At 35.6% G+C, this 13,514-nt stretch overlaps 2 protein-coding genes and 1 pseudogene across 4 annotated transcripts; all 3 read right to left on the bottom strand.

Moving 5' to 3' along the window:
- Positions 1-553: 553 nt before the first annotated feature.
- On the bottom strand, positions 554-2,895 carry LOC129319887 (LIM domain-containing protein WLIM1-like; annotated as a pseudogene).
- A 3,346-nt stretch (positions 2,896-6,241) lies between these two features.
- LOC129320595 (succinate dehydrogenase subunit 7B, mitochondrial-like) lies at positions 6,242-8,666 on the bottom strand. Of its 3 annotated transcripts, XM_054966119.1 has the most exons (5): positions 8,406-8,640; positions 8,202-8,270; positions 7,794-7,896; positions 7,135-7,270; positions 6,267-6,731 (listed from the first exon to the last, which is right to left on the bottom strand). In XM_054966119.1, exons 1-5 carry the CDS (start codon positions 8,460-8,462, stop codon positions 6,719-6,721), a joined length of 378 nt encoding a protein of 125 aa, XP_054822094.1. In that variant the 5' UTR covers positions 8,463-8,640; the 3' UTR covers positions 6,267-6,718. The 3 variants fall into 3 exon arrangements, with proteins under 3 accessions (XP_054822096.1, XP_054822094.1, XP_054822095.1); XM_054966121.1 differs by lacking the exon at positions 8,202-8,270 and having other exon boundaries at positions 6,242-6,731; positions 8,406-8,666; XM_054966120.1 differs by lacking the exon at positions 7,135-7,270 and having other exon boundaries at positions 6,392-6,731; positions 8,406-8,566.
- Positions 8,667-8,934: 268 nt separating this feature from the next.
- LOC129319446 (calmodulin-binding protein 60 A-like) lies at positions 8,935-13,305 on the bottom strand. Its single transcript, XM_054964518.1, has 8 exons — positions 12,939-13,305; positions 12,631-12,761; positions 11,600-11,678; positions 11,282-11,334; positions 10,674-11,161; positions 10,269-10,429; positions 9,866-10,072; positions 8,935-9,766 (listed from the first exon to the last, which is right to left on the bottom strand). The coding sequence occupies exons 1-8, from the start codon at positions 13,140-13,142 to the stop codon at positions 9,137-9,139; spliced, it is 1,953 nt and encodes a 650-aa protein (XP_054820493.1). The 5' UTR covers positions 13,143-13,305; the 3' UTR covers positions 8,935-9,136.
- Between the last annotated feature and the right edge of the window lie 209 nt (positions 13,306-13,514).

Below are 13,514 nucleotides of genomic sequence, written 5' to 3'. Positions count from 1 at the left end.
TTCTTAATGACTTAAAGGTAATTGCTTCATGTCAATTAATCTTATAGAAGAGGACAACAGCAACCAGCTCACCACTCGTGCACTTCTTGAGCATAAAAGTTAGTTGCACTGCACGAGGGGTCTGCTGATTCTATGGGGAAAAAAAAATTGCATAGAGTTCCTTCAAGGAAGGCCCACCAAGTTTGGCTTCTGTAACTTTTTCTCCACAAAGTGACTCGTCATTGTTAAAAAATCCACAACATGGGGCAATTCTTGCTTTCTTGTTTGTCTATTTTCCCCCTTCCTTTTCCTTCTCTATCATCAGCAATCATGGAGGACGCGCATGCAAATTAGAGCAATATATGCCCTTTTTCTTCTCTTTTCCAGATTGCATCGCATGTTTGGCTCATGAGCTTATCTCTTTTGCAGCACAGTTCCCCATGAAGAATGCAAGGAAATGCATGTATCCTCTATTTCACCCCACTTCACCGTATGCTTTGTTTTCTAGGAATAAGAGAAAGTGAAATAAATGATAAAAGAGAGCGTCCTTTGGTCTTTTTGCGGGTATCAAGGGTGATAAGATAATTTTCTCACCTGCCAATTCTTATTTCTTAGACAAGAAGAAGTGGGTACATATAAGCACTGAAAGAGACCAGTCAATACAAGAGAGCAAAACTCAAATTTTGGAAACTTGTCAAAACTAGCAGCTAGTCAAACCATAAATCCACTCCAACTATATATTGTTGATTTGTTTCTCAGTCTCGCATCAAAAATTTGACACACAAAACTCATTACAATTTCGCCTCACACATTATTATATGTATAATACACAAAGCAAAATGCTGTGATGCCGCTAAATAGAGTCACCATCTGGACTTGAACATTGCCACTGGAAGATGAAAACCTCATAGTACTATTAATTACTCTGTTGTTGTTTCTCAGTGACCTCTGGACATTTTCATTTTCATTTCCATTTCCATTTCCATTTTCATGTTTAGTTTCATTTCATCAGGCGGTCAAGTTGACTGAAATTACCCTTCTGTTTGAAGAGCTGAGTATGGTGGTGTCTGCAGTAGAGACGGTGTTCATGGGCCACATAATTTGATGGCTGATTACACAACCTCCATGGGAGCACTTGAAACAAGTCTTGTGGTAAGATTTTCCGTCAACAGCCACCTGAGAAGAAAAGCCATGGGCACAAGACAACGTGAATAAAGCGCATTATTGTATGATGGTATAAAAAAATTATATGTGTTCAACAATTGAACAAAGACCTGCTACTTTGAACAACTGTGTGTTGGTGGGTGAATGTTTCTGTCGGTTTGTCTCTTCCTCCTTTCCCCATCACACCAATTCATCTATCATCCGTGTGACAAAAACAGAGACCCTGAGCTAATAACCTTCCCCAACTAGAAACCATGGCAACAACAGACAATGCTAATCCAAAGCCCAGAAACTAAATGACTTGTTCTGCCAGGCATTTAACTCAGCCGTTTTCTCCCAAATTGAAAACGGTACCTTAAAGTGACAGCTTTGAAAAACAGGTTAGCTATTCATTTATGAATTATGATTGCCCTTGGTATGAAACACGTCACAGAATGATAAAATGCCACTGAGCTAAATGTTTCAGAATATGGTACATGAGCTTGCTTGATTAGTCTTCATCAGCTTACACTGAGCTAAGTTTCTTCTTCTTCTTTTTTTTTTTTTAACTTTTTTTGTCCCAAGTTAAATCAGTTATCTGCAAATTTATAAAGGTCATTCCATAAAATAATCTTTAAAGTGGAAGACTCCAAAAAACAAAAGTCATTATATTATTATGAGAAATTTTGAAGTATAGCGCCACGTGCCTTTTCAATTGGGTTAGACTGTCTTCTTGCAATTAACACACTTGTCCTGAGTTCCGGCAAATAATCTAGAAACCTTGCCATTGGTTTGTACCTGTGATCAGTTCAAGGAAAATTTAATATATATACAAAGTGCCTTCATATGCACAAAGTAAATACATGACGATGTTTAAGTATGGCATCTTAAGAGTTTTTAAATACCTGATCCGTAGACCTGACAACTCTAGAAGTTCTTAGAATCCCTACCCACACCACAGAGAAGTTAGAGGAATGAATCAAATATAACTTGGAATGAACTGAACAGAGTACATGTTAGTACCAAAAAGACGTGGAAATTTATTATGTAGACTTTATCAAATAGCTTGAATTCACCTTCAACTTTTTTCTAAGCTTCCGTTCTTCTAAGAGTTGATCATAATGAGGCTTGCAGTACAGAAAAAGTCATTATATTATTATGAGAAATTTTGAAGTATAGCGCCACGTGCCTTTTCAATTGGGTAGACTGTCTTCTTGCAATTAACACACTTGTCCTGAGTTCCGGCAAATAATCTAGAAACCTTGCCATTGGTTTGTACCTGTGATCAGTTCAAGAAAATTTAATATATATACAAAGTGCCTTCATATGCACAAAGTAAATACATGACGATGTTTAAGTATGGCATCTTAAGAGTTTTTAAATACCTGATCAGTAGACCTGACAACTCTAGCAGTTCTTAGAATACCTACACACACACAGAAAGTTAGAGGAATGAATAAAATATAACTTGGAATGAACTGAACAAAGAGTACATGTTAGTACCAAAAAGAAGTGGAAATTTATTAGTAGACTTTAAATCAAATAGCTTGAATTCACCTTCAAAACTTTTTCTAAGCTTCCGGTCTTCTTTAAGAGTTGATCATAATGAGGCTTGCAGTACAGAACACCCTCAAAGGAACAATAATTACTCAGCTGCAGAGATGTACAAGATTTGAGGAATTGAGGATGCAGCGAGACAATAAAGCAAAAAAAAAGTAAAGCTAAAGAATCACCAAAGACACACAATTTTCCTGCATTTCTAAATATTTTGAGAGACAATCAGAAAGCTGGTCCAGAATTTCATACTTTTTATGCAGATTAAAATCATAAAGAACTTCACTGACGATCCATGTTACGAATGATTGGTTTACACAAGCTAAACAAATTCATGGCATGAATGGATCAAATGCATATCAATGGAACTCCTTGAGGCGCGGGGCATCCTTGTGAAATGACGCTAGTATCAACAGACGCGTGTGTCTTTGTTTCCCAGGTTGAGTGGTCATGTTCAAAACTCAAACTCTATTTCATTTTTACTAAAGCCTTAGTTCAGTTGACATATAAAAAAGAACATTCTTCATTACTGGTATCTCCAATAACCTCCCCCCCCTATATATTCAAAAATAAACCATCTCAAAAACACGTTCCCGGATTGTTATAATAGAAAGTGTAGGTGAGACCCAAAAGAAAAGGCTTTTAGGGTATTAAACTAAAAGAATTATAAGTTTTAGACATGTAATGGAGAATTAAAAAAAGAGAGTCATTGTTTATTCTTAGAAAAGCAGTACCTGATATTGGGGAAATGATGGCAATCTGGCAATGAAACATGATGAGGTACAATTCCATTATAAAATTTGTCATTATAAAATCTGAGACGATGGCCCCAGAAAAAAAAGAGAAAGATCCAAACGGTGAGAGAGAAAAGATAGAATGCATCATTGCATGCACGAATTCTCCAATTCAATTCAATCTCTCTCTGAGCCAACCCAGCCATGGCCCATCCAGTGAAAGCCGTGCGACTACCAACTACCAATCCACCATTCAATCAACAAAAAAACAAGTTAGATCTGTAGAATTATCCAGTCCATCACAGTTTAGCATGTGTTTGGTGTTTTCGGTTAAAAATTTATTTAATAAATTAATTATTATAATAAAATTTATATTTAAATATTTTTTTAAAATCAATTTGATACATTAAAAATTATTTAGACTGTGATAATAAATGTATTTTTAAATGTATAATTACTAAAAAATATTGATTTATAATAATTTATAATTTTATTATATAAAGTAATATATTTAAAATATTTAAAAAATGTGATAAAAATTTTACATAACATAAAATTTAACTTATAATGCTAAAATTTTGATCTATAGTCATTTGTACTTCTTTAATTTGTAATTTTAAAAAATGTGATAAAAATTTATATTTTTTATTATACATTAATGGTAAAAATTAATATGATTAATTATTTAATTTATAATACTAAAAACTTGATACCTAATTATTATTATTGAAATGATAATTATATTTTTCATGAATTAAATATCTTTTAATAAAAGAATAGAAGATTAAACTTGAGGTAATATTAAGTAATACCTATTTTTTAAATTCACTTTTCAACAGTTTTAAATAGCTATATTTCTCAAATCTACTCTCAACTATTATTTGCTTTCAGGATGTATTTTTTTGTAAAATATTTACCCAAACAACTTTTAACATCCTAAAGTGAAATTTTATTTTTTAAATGTGAAACGCAAGCAAACTAACGGGCCCTTAGAAAAACAAAGTTTGAATTCTCATTAAAAAAAGTGTGACATTTAATGTCTTTCAGTACCGCAAACATGATTACCTTAATAAGAGAATATCTGTATACAATACAAAAAATTTAATCAAAAAATAAATAAAAAGATTTCAAATTAGAAATATCTCGTGACAATAAACTTATCTGGTAAAAAAGATACATAACAGCGTGAATAGTGCAAATAATAGGCCAAACCACAGTAATTTCAGTTTTCATCTATTCAGTATTCAAATGTTTACATCAAACTATGCCAGCAATAAGTTGTTCGGAAATTCGTATTGCCACCGCGTTATACTCAGGTATGGGAAGTATGATTTGTGTACTCTACACGATCATGACAATCCATACGCTACCCTTTTGCCTTGAAGTTGAGGTTGGGGAAATTTCGTCAAGGCTTCCTGATCGGGCCTGACATATCTTCAAATAATAGGCATCGCCATTAAATTAAACTACGTTAGAGTGAGTGAGACCCTCAAGTTACGTATCAAGTATCAACTTTGACTTCACCCGCAACTTGAATGCATGTCTTCCTGATGAGTAATAGTGAAATAACAAACCAAATGTCGGCAAAAATAAAATTATACTCCTTCCAGTCTTATATATTATAGTCACCTTCAAAAACAATTTGATGATCTTACGCACCAGTCACTTCATATAAAACATCATTAATTTTTCCAAAATCTCTGCTATTTACGTACCTAGATTTTTTTCAAAAAAAAAATTATGCTTTTAAATAGTGATAAAATTGAAAAGTTATTTGTTTTTAACCATCTCAATTATTTAACTATTTTTCCATAATTATTGTGAGATAGATAAAATTACCAAATTATATCCATATATCCATTTGAGCGCCGCCTGTCTTAGACGAAGATGGGTATAGCATGTTGTGAGGAAGGACATATACAGTAAAACGAAGTGCAGCAAAGCCATTCAAAGGAATTTGCCAGAAAGAAATAAAGCAGGTAGGGGAGGAAGTAGAATTTGAGAGCGAGGAGATTGAGAGTTAAGAGAATACAGAATTGATGGACGATGAGCGACAAAGATGAGGGATTTCAGTTTTTTAAAAAATGGATGTATAAGTATCCCACTCATTTAATAAATGTGTCATACGGTATAATAACAATTGTTTAATTTAATCAAAAAGTTTTAAAAAAATTTGTCATATAATATTCAAATAGTATCAAATCTTAAATTTTAAAGTTTTGGAGGGGACACATGAAGAGCGTTCTAATTGTGATAATTATTTTAAATTTTTAGAAAAAAATATATTTTTATATTTTTAAGTATTAATAAAATTTAATAACTATAATTAAGATATATATTGAGTGAATAATCTTAAACCATTAACTGAATCTAAATGTAAATTGTGAACCCAAATCCCAACCGATAAGGAGCAAGTAGCCGTTGAGATAAGGTTGACGAAGAGTGCGATCAAGAGAATAGATATTTACTTGCGTTCATGTGAGAATCGAGGCAGTGGCACGCACCGTATGGCGGTTTGGCGGAGCATCCTGGGAAAAAGTTTGCCCCTTGACCCTTAATGATAATATTAAATTAAACAATTACTGCACTTAGTTGTCCCCGGTACTGATAATGGTTATAAATCTGAAACCAGGATATGATTAGATTGTCTTTATTATATTTTAGTTTTAAAGATTATTTTTTATTTTACTTTTTTTTATAATGAAATTAGTGTTTTATGCGATAAATATCTTATAGAACTATAATTATTTTAATGTAGTTAAAATGTGCTTGATTTTCTGGGTCTTTGCAACTGCTGCTACAGTTGTGGAGCTACCACAGTGACGTCAATGTCCTCCCATACACTCGACATCTACATTTATTTCGTCATGCAATGTTAGTTGGTATGATTTTCTGCACGTTTTTTGACATGACAAATGTTATAATTTTACAAGTATTGCATCTGATACTGACGATCACTTATCTGAGGTGAGGGACGCTCATGCACAGGGAACCCCAATTCCCCAATTCTGTCCTTTCAAATTTCATGTTAGAAAACACCACAAATACATAAAACCAGAATGTATCTCTCAACGTTCATCATCCAAAAACGTGAATCTCAGACGGTGGAAGAGCTATTAAGGAGCAGCATTTTTGGTTCCAACGCTTGTCTGCTTATTCAAAAATATGGTTAATCGTGACAGGTCATATTGTTGACAGAATAATAGCATGCAACAAAAGAGCCAACATCACAATTTTCGTTTCATCTTGTGTTTTCAGCATTTGCCTGTTTCCGGGCTTCTTCTCTCGTAACAGCTCTGACGTATATTTCATAACAGCACCCTGAGACATTTAAAAAAACAAAAAACAAGTATTTAAAGATATAAGAAGACGTCATAAAACCGGGAGGGGGGGGACTCTGTAGAGGAACTCGTCATATTTCATTAACCGCCGTCTAGCTAGAGTTCCCTTCTTAAAAAGAATTCAGAGGTCAGGAAGTTCAATTAACAACTTCCTAGCTAACTCCTGAATGTCATCACAGTGTATCAAAAACAATAATCAAATATTTCAAACATTATGTGAGTCATGCCAATGCTTATCCATTCTAAATCAGCACCCTCCTTAATTCAACTTAAATGTTGCACAATTAGGGGGTGGAAAGGTTGCCACTAGAAAACTGACATACGATGCACCAGTGCATGCTCTCTCAGTTGAACATGAATTAAGCAAAATAATCAGCACTTACAGTCTGGCCCTTTCACGAGTTCTTGATACCATTGCATCAGTTTCTGAGTATACGAATGTCAATTTCCAAGACTTAATTTTCTCATGAATGAATAATGATTGAGAACAACAAGCCCTCCACCCCATTGTAGAGTATGCTACAATTTTAAATTTGACAAAATGACGAGCGCATTAACACAAGTATACATCCACATATAGAACACACAGTAAAAAAGCTGACCTATTAAGACAATGAAAGACTGTCCTCAGCGCTAGCAAAGATGCCTTATACTACTCTTTAAAGATAATTTGATTTATACATTATATAAAAAATAACCACAAAACGATTGTTTGTTACAGTCTTTATTATATTCAACAAACCTCAAACCCCACTCGTAAAGGAAAAAGTTTTGTTCCAGCAAGTGAACAGCAGTGTCATAGTATATTCCCTGATCACTAGGGATAATCTCTGTTCTGGTTCAGACCATTCTAATCAGCTAGTATGAGTTGACAGAAAGACAAACAAATTCCCTTCTTAGTTCATTAATATCTCAAGTTTTGTTAAAAAAACAATAATAAAGAATGCCTCTAACCAATATAGTAGCAAAACATGTCATTTCACATCAATCCCACGACCTCTCACCCCCTTTACACAGAACCCAGTATAACAAGAAAGCATACCAGCAACAACAACGATTGTTAGAACATCCCCGATTCTTTTGATCCGTGAAACGCTCTTTTTATATGATTTGAATGGCTTCAGAGATGGATCCTCAGCCAAAAGCTGCAAGAAGATGAATGTTCAATAAATGAATGGCCAGACAAAGCCCAAAAAAAAAAGGTGAACAAAAATTACACTTCCAAGTGGTATAAGAAAATTTCCATTTAAGAAAGTATGTTCAGTTTTCTGCAAGGTCAACTAATTTCCTTACACAATAATGCGTCTTTGTCAAGGACTTAAGGAGGAACTTGGCCAAAAAGAGTTTGAAAAACGGAAATACTGGATTGCAATACCGCAAAACAACATGAATGATTATAGGTTATCTTTATGCGTGCAAAATAGAAAAGAACGAAAATTCTACGCCTTACGGCTTTTTCACGAGGCCCGGGTTCGACATGGAATTCACGGCGCAAGAGGGAAAGCGAATCTTCGGCCTTCTGCTCACTCAAAAGAAATTTTGGCACAGAAGAAAAATCAAACGAGATAACAATGGGACAAGCTCAAAAATTTTTTAAAACATAATTCCCCAAAAATAAATCACAATCGATTGAGACAGAAACGCATAACAAGACCTGGGAATGAGACCGGAAATGGGAGGAAATCCCTGTTTTGTTCAAGAAGAACGCCATATTTGCAATTCGCCTTGATTTGATTCAATTTCAGAGATCCGAGAGTCCGAGATGGAGTAACTGAGCTTAAGAAAAAGGGCCTACTGTGGAGACCGAATAAAATAAAAACCAAAGCTGGGCTGGTAAAAGCCCAAACAAAATTTAACATTTACGAGCAATAAACAATATGACTTGGTTTTCCGACTAGAGTTAAGCGCATAGGCGGAATAGCACAGATTATTATTTATCAAATAAAGGTTGCGCACGGTAATTTGCTTATTCGATTGTGTTGAGATATTGTATAATTTTCACTGGACTCTCACTCATTCACTCTCTTCCATCTTCATGCACAACCAAAAATTATATTACGTGTAAGCTATCCCATTTAGTGCCAACGTCCAAGAAACCTGTCCTACGTGCTTTGCTCCTAATTTCATTGAAACTCAAGAAAAACAAAGTACGAATCTACATAACAGACCTTGTTCAAGTAAGGTTGTCGTTAAGTGCCAGCATCCAGGACAACTCCATTCCTTATTGAAGAGTACTACAAAGTATTTACAAGTTAATTTGATACAACAAAAGGAAAAGATCATTCCTCTGACCTCTTGCTAGCAACATGAGCCCATGTCATCGAACTTGCTCCTATTTACGTCTTATAATACATAAACCACAGCACGTTTGGACCTTCTAACTTCTCACAACCCTTTATTAATGTGTCTTTCACCATCTCCAACTCGATTTCTTTTTGACTTGGTACTACTCACCATGAACCATTTCAGGACGTTGAACAGCTTTCTCCATCTCCTTTGAGCTTTACCAATGGCCAAGGCTGTAGAACGAGCAAGCATAAAGCCATCAACAGCGCTCTGCAAATCTGCCTGTGATTCCAGAATATTACAATGAGACTGGAGATCAGTAGGATCGAAGAATTGCATATCATCTCCGAAAGGATGTGCCATAGGGTCTGTTTCACACATCAAAGAGTTGGTCACGTGGACTGGAAAACCATGAGCTTGATCATATCGAAGTCCCATGCTCTCAAGACTGGGCAAGCCATAGTCATCAAAACTGCCAGTCCCACCAACAGAATATAGAGATGACATGATATCTGGAGACGAGGTACTCGCTTGTGTGTAATCAAATCCACCAGTTTTTTGAGGAGCCAAAGCCTTATTGGCACTGGATCCCTCAGTCTTCAGTGAGCTTGGGGAGTAAAGTGCATTGGTTAAGTGGGAAGAGTTATCTATGAGAGAAGCTTCATCCTCAAAAGTAGCTACGTTCCCCACTTGCTTGTATGCAGAAATGACAGACACTTGAGCTTCAACCTAACAGTGGACATTGAGATTAATGAGAATTAACAGCGATTGGTAAATGCAGAATTTGAAAAACAAAAATGAAAGTGGGAGATCATGAGAGAGGAGTACCTTTTCTGCTTCAGCCAGCTTATCTACGGTGAGATACTGGCCTTCAGAGAGAATCCCTGTCAGTTGTCCCACGGCATTGAAGACAATCCCAGTTTTATTCTGAGAATCAGAAGGGAAGTACAAGTATCTCCTGCTATCAAGTACGCATTTTCTTGCATGCTCCACAGTTACTTCCCACATTTTTGCAGACATACCAGTGCCTAGTATCTGCAAATGCCCAAACCAAGATTGTTAATTATTTGCCAAGACTCGAGTGCTTACTTGGGGAATCGTTAAATGCGTGAGTAACATAAGAAACCAAAAACTTTGATGAAAATGACAGTGGAAAACTTTGTATGCTAAGGCTTGACAACGCTGATAGCAAAGAATTTGTAGATTAAGGAAGTGGTTAAAGGATTATTACACTGCGTAGCTTTGTTGGGTCTAGATTGAGGAGTGTGAGAAAATCCTTTACTGTACTGATCTTTTCCCTGCTCAAACGCCTGTGAAAAGCTCCATCCTTGCCAATCTTTTCCAATCTCCAAACTTCATCAAACAAATTCGGTGGGTGGTGTTTCTTGTACACTGCATTCAAAAAAATTAGACATATAAATGAAGTCCAACTAACATCTCTTTGAAAAATAAATAACTTAGATAAGCCCTGTTATATGATATTTACTTGCAATAAAAATTACAGTCATGAGAACTGTGAATTACAGAAGCAGTTAATAACAGCATAAAACACTTGATCAATTCCCTTTAAGATATAACCTGCAAACATGAGATCTTTATGCCTCTAAGCAGAAGAATTATACATGGAAGTACTCACATTCTCCTCGATGATCTCTGACAATAAATGACTCTGTCTTTGCTTCTCTTATTCTAATTCCATTGAAGTTTTCCACAGCTCTTACCCCTAGCCTAAACCTACGGCTCCTGGTCCAACTTGAATTATCTGTGAACGAAATCTCACCCACCATACCAATCCCATCTTGAAGATGCAAAACTACATCTCCCATAAGAAGGGCCTTTTTTCCTTCTCTTTCCCTTACAATGTTGTTCTTGAAATCTTCTGACAGCCACAAGTCACTTTCATCTTCAAAATCACCTTCAAGGACTACAATTTCCACCTTAGCTGAAGATTCAGGTCCTGAACTAACCACTTCGCCCTTCTCGGAATCGACTAAACATACCTTTAAGTTGGATCCATCCTCTCCTTCAATTCGAGCTCCAGTAAAGACAGGAAGACATATGTTGTTTTCAAATTGCAGCTGCAAGTTTCTTGATTCGAAACTATGTATTTCCTTCCCACATGTCCTGCAAAGAAAAGTAAAGGAAATATGAGTGAAAGGGCTATAGTAAACAGAGTCTTTATAAACCATTTGGCTATTTTTCCCTTTCTTTCTTCTGACTATTCTCATATTTATTACTTCTTACCGTTTCAGGTTGGCTAAATGCTTCCTTAAGGCCAATTCAACTTCCTCCTTGACCTGTATAGATGTCACACCTAATTGGTATCTGAAGTAAACAAACATATTCTAAGTATCTGGCTAGAAACATTTGAGTGTAAGGAGGAAGACTTTGATGCAATTCCATTGTTTCTTACAAGCCTTCTGTGACATAAGTAAAATGCATGACAGAAGTAGTACCTGTTGTTGGTTAAACATTGATGTTTGACTGTTAAACAAAATGACTTCATACCAAAAAAATATGCATGCAGTTAACCCATTACAATAATAGAAATAATTTTGATACCACTCGGCGAATCAAGGGCTCTAAGATTGGTTCCAGCAGATGCCGAACTGAATGTAACTTCATCACCTCACGAACCACACTGAATATTATTAAAATAACACATCAACAGAAAAAATCACAAGCTTTGTTAGTGAAATATATGACATAATGGAATCAATCGTTTCTAACTGTTGAATGATTGCTGCTGATATTTTATCAAAGGATCACTCTAAATCTCATTCATCATTTCCTCATCCTTGGCATTCATAAATATTGGCTTACAAGTGTAACTGAAAAAGTTTATATTAAAAAAGGATTGCACCTCGAGATGACTGTATAAGTGAGAAGAATCTAGACATTCAATTGCTCGAGTTTTTAAATAAAAAAATAATGTCAAATTTTTTAAGTACTATACTTTAAACTTGAGAGTGTCTTGAGCTCCCGCTTTAGTATCAGGAACGGAAAAGCTTCTTCAAAGTCAGAAATCCAATTTTTTTAAGTGTCTGAGAAAAGCGTCAACAACAATTAGATTAATCTTCTGTGTTACAATTATATTGTGATGCAAATGTCTGCATAAACAAGTGAAATCCAGGTCCATTTTGCACAATATTAAGCAGAAAACAAGCAATCACAACCAATTATTGAATGAGCAGTGAATGAAACTCATGTCAAATGAAAATTTTAAGGAGAATTGATATCAAGCAAGCCTATCAAGTGCTAGAATGATACGATAAAAAAATATAAGACTTTTTAGAATGTTAAAATATAAATGCATGGGCGCGCGCGCAATAAATTAACGCATAAAGTTGTAAATGAGAACTTAAAAATAAAATAAGAGGTATATAAAATTAAATATGTATCCAATGATAATGTCTTCCGGGGTGTATACTTAGGGAACAATCCACCGAAGAGAAGGCAATCACTGCCAAATTGTAGCGGGAAAGTATTGATTTCCCGCATAATTTCTCGCATAAGCAGGCAATTTTCTAGAATCACAGCCACAAGAGCAAAGATGGGAGAGAAAAGAAGAACAGGAAGAAGCAGTGTCATACTTGGTAAAAGCAGGAACCTTTCTGCGCTTATCGTCGGGACTGCTACTCTCGGATTTTGGCTTGCCATCATCCGGACGCCTCTTGTGTGACATGAAGGAATTACAACAGCACAGGGAGGAAGAGGAAGAAGGCTGGTATGAGGTCGCAGGGGAAAAGAGCAACATGCGGCTGAGTAACAATTATGATTGAAACCATACAGCAATAAATATATATATATATATAGTCTTGTTGTGATTGATTGATAACATCAACAGAAAAGCCAATAAGTGACAATAAATGAGTAAAATCCAAAAAGTCTTTTTGCGCACTTGTGCTCTTGTGTCACGTCCGGAACCATAATCCAGAGCTTGTTTGCTTCTGGGATGCTTCTTCAAGCCCCCCAAAAGCTCATTCCTCCTTTTGGTGCTTTGGCCAGAAGCAAAGCTCGAATATTTGGAACGCTCCCATGTCCATTTCGCACAATGGAGACCGAATAGTACAGAGTGGAGCTGGCGTGGAAGAAGGCTCGGCATAGGGTCCGGGTTAAGCGAGTAACACGACCCGGGTCCACCGCTTTGTCTGGTCGGGCATTTCCTCAGCCTCTGGAATCACACTGTCAGCGTGGGACCTGTCTGAGCCATTCGATGCATCGATGTCTCTTTCTTCTTCTTCTTCTTTTTTTTCCGGCCAAGATGCATCAATTTTTTTTTTTTGAATACAATGTCACAGCAAAACTATGCAAGCTAATCAAGATTGAATTATATCAGAAAATCATACAGTCATACACAGCTTGTTAAACAAGTTAGTATCAAAATTCTTCATTGATATCTTGTGAGCCATTAGACTGCCTAGTTATTGGCTTCTTTTGTAAAAGTAATATCTCAATCTTGTATAATAAAATTTTT

This window comes from Prosopis cineraria, unplaced genomic scaffold (genome assembly GCF_029017545.1).
Source record: "Prosopis cineraria cultivar Desert tree isolate PC_DT_omini unplaced genomic scaffold, ASM2901754v1 PC9, whole genome shotgun sequence".
NCBI classification, from domain to species: domain Eukaryota; kingdom Viridiplantae; phylum Streptophyta; class Magnoliopsida; order Fabales; family Fabaceae; genus Prosopis; species Prosopis cineraria.
Note: the sequence above shows the minus strand (reverse complement) of the source record. Positions and strands in the feature narration are given on the sequence as shown.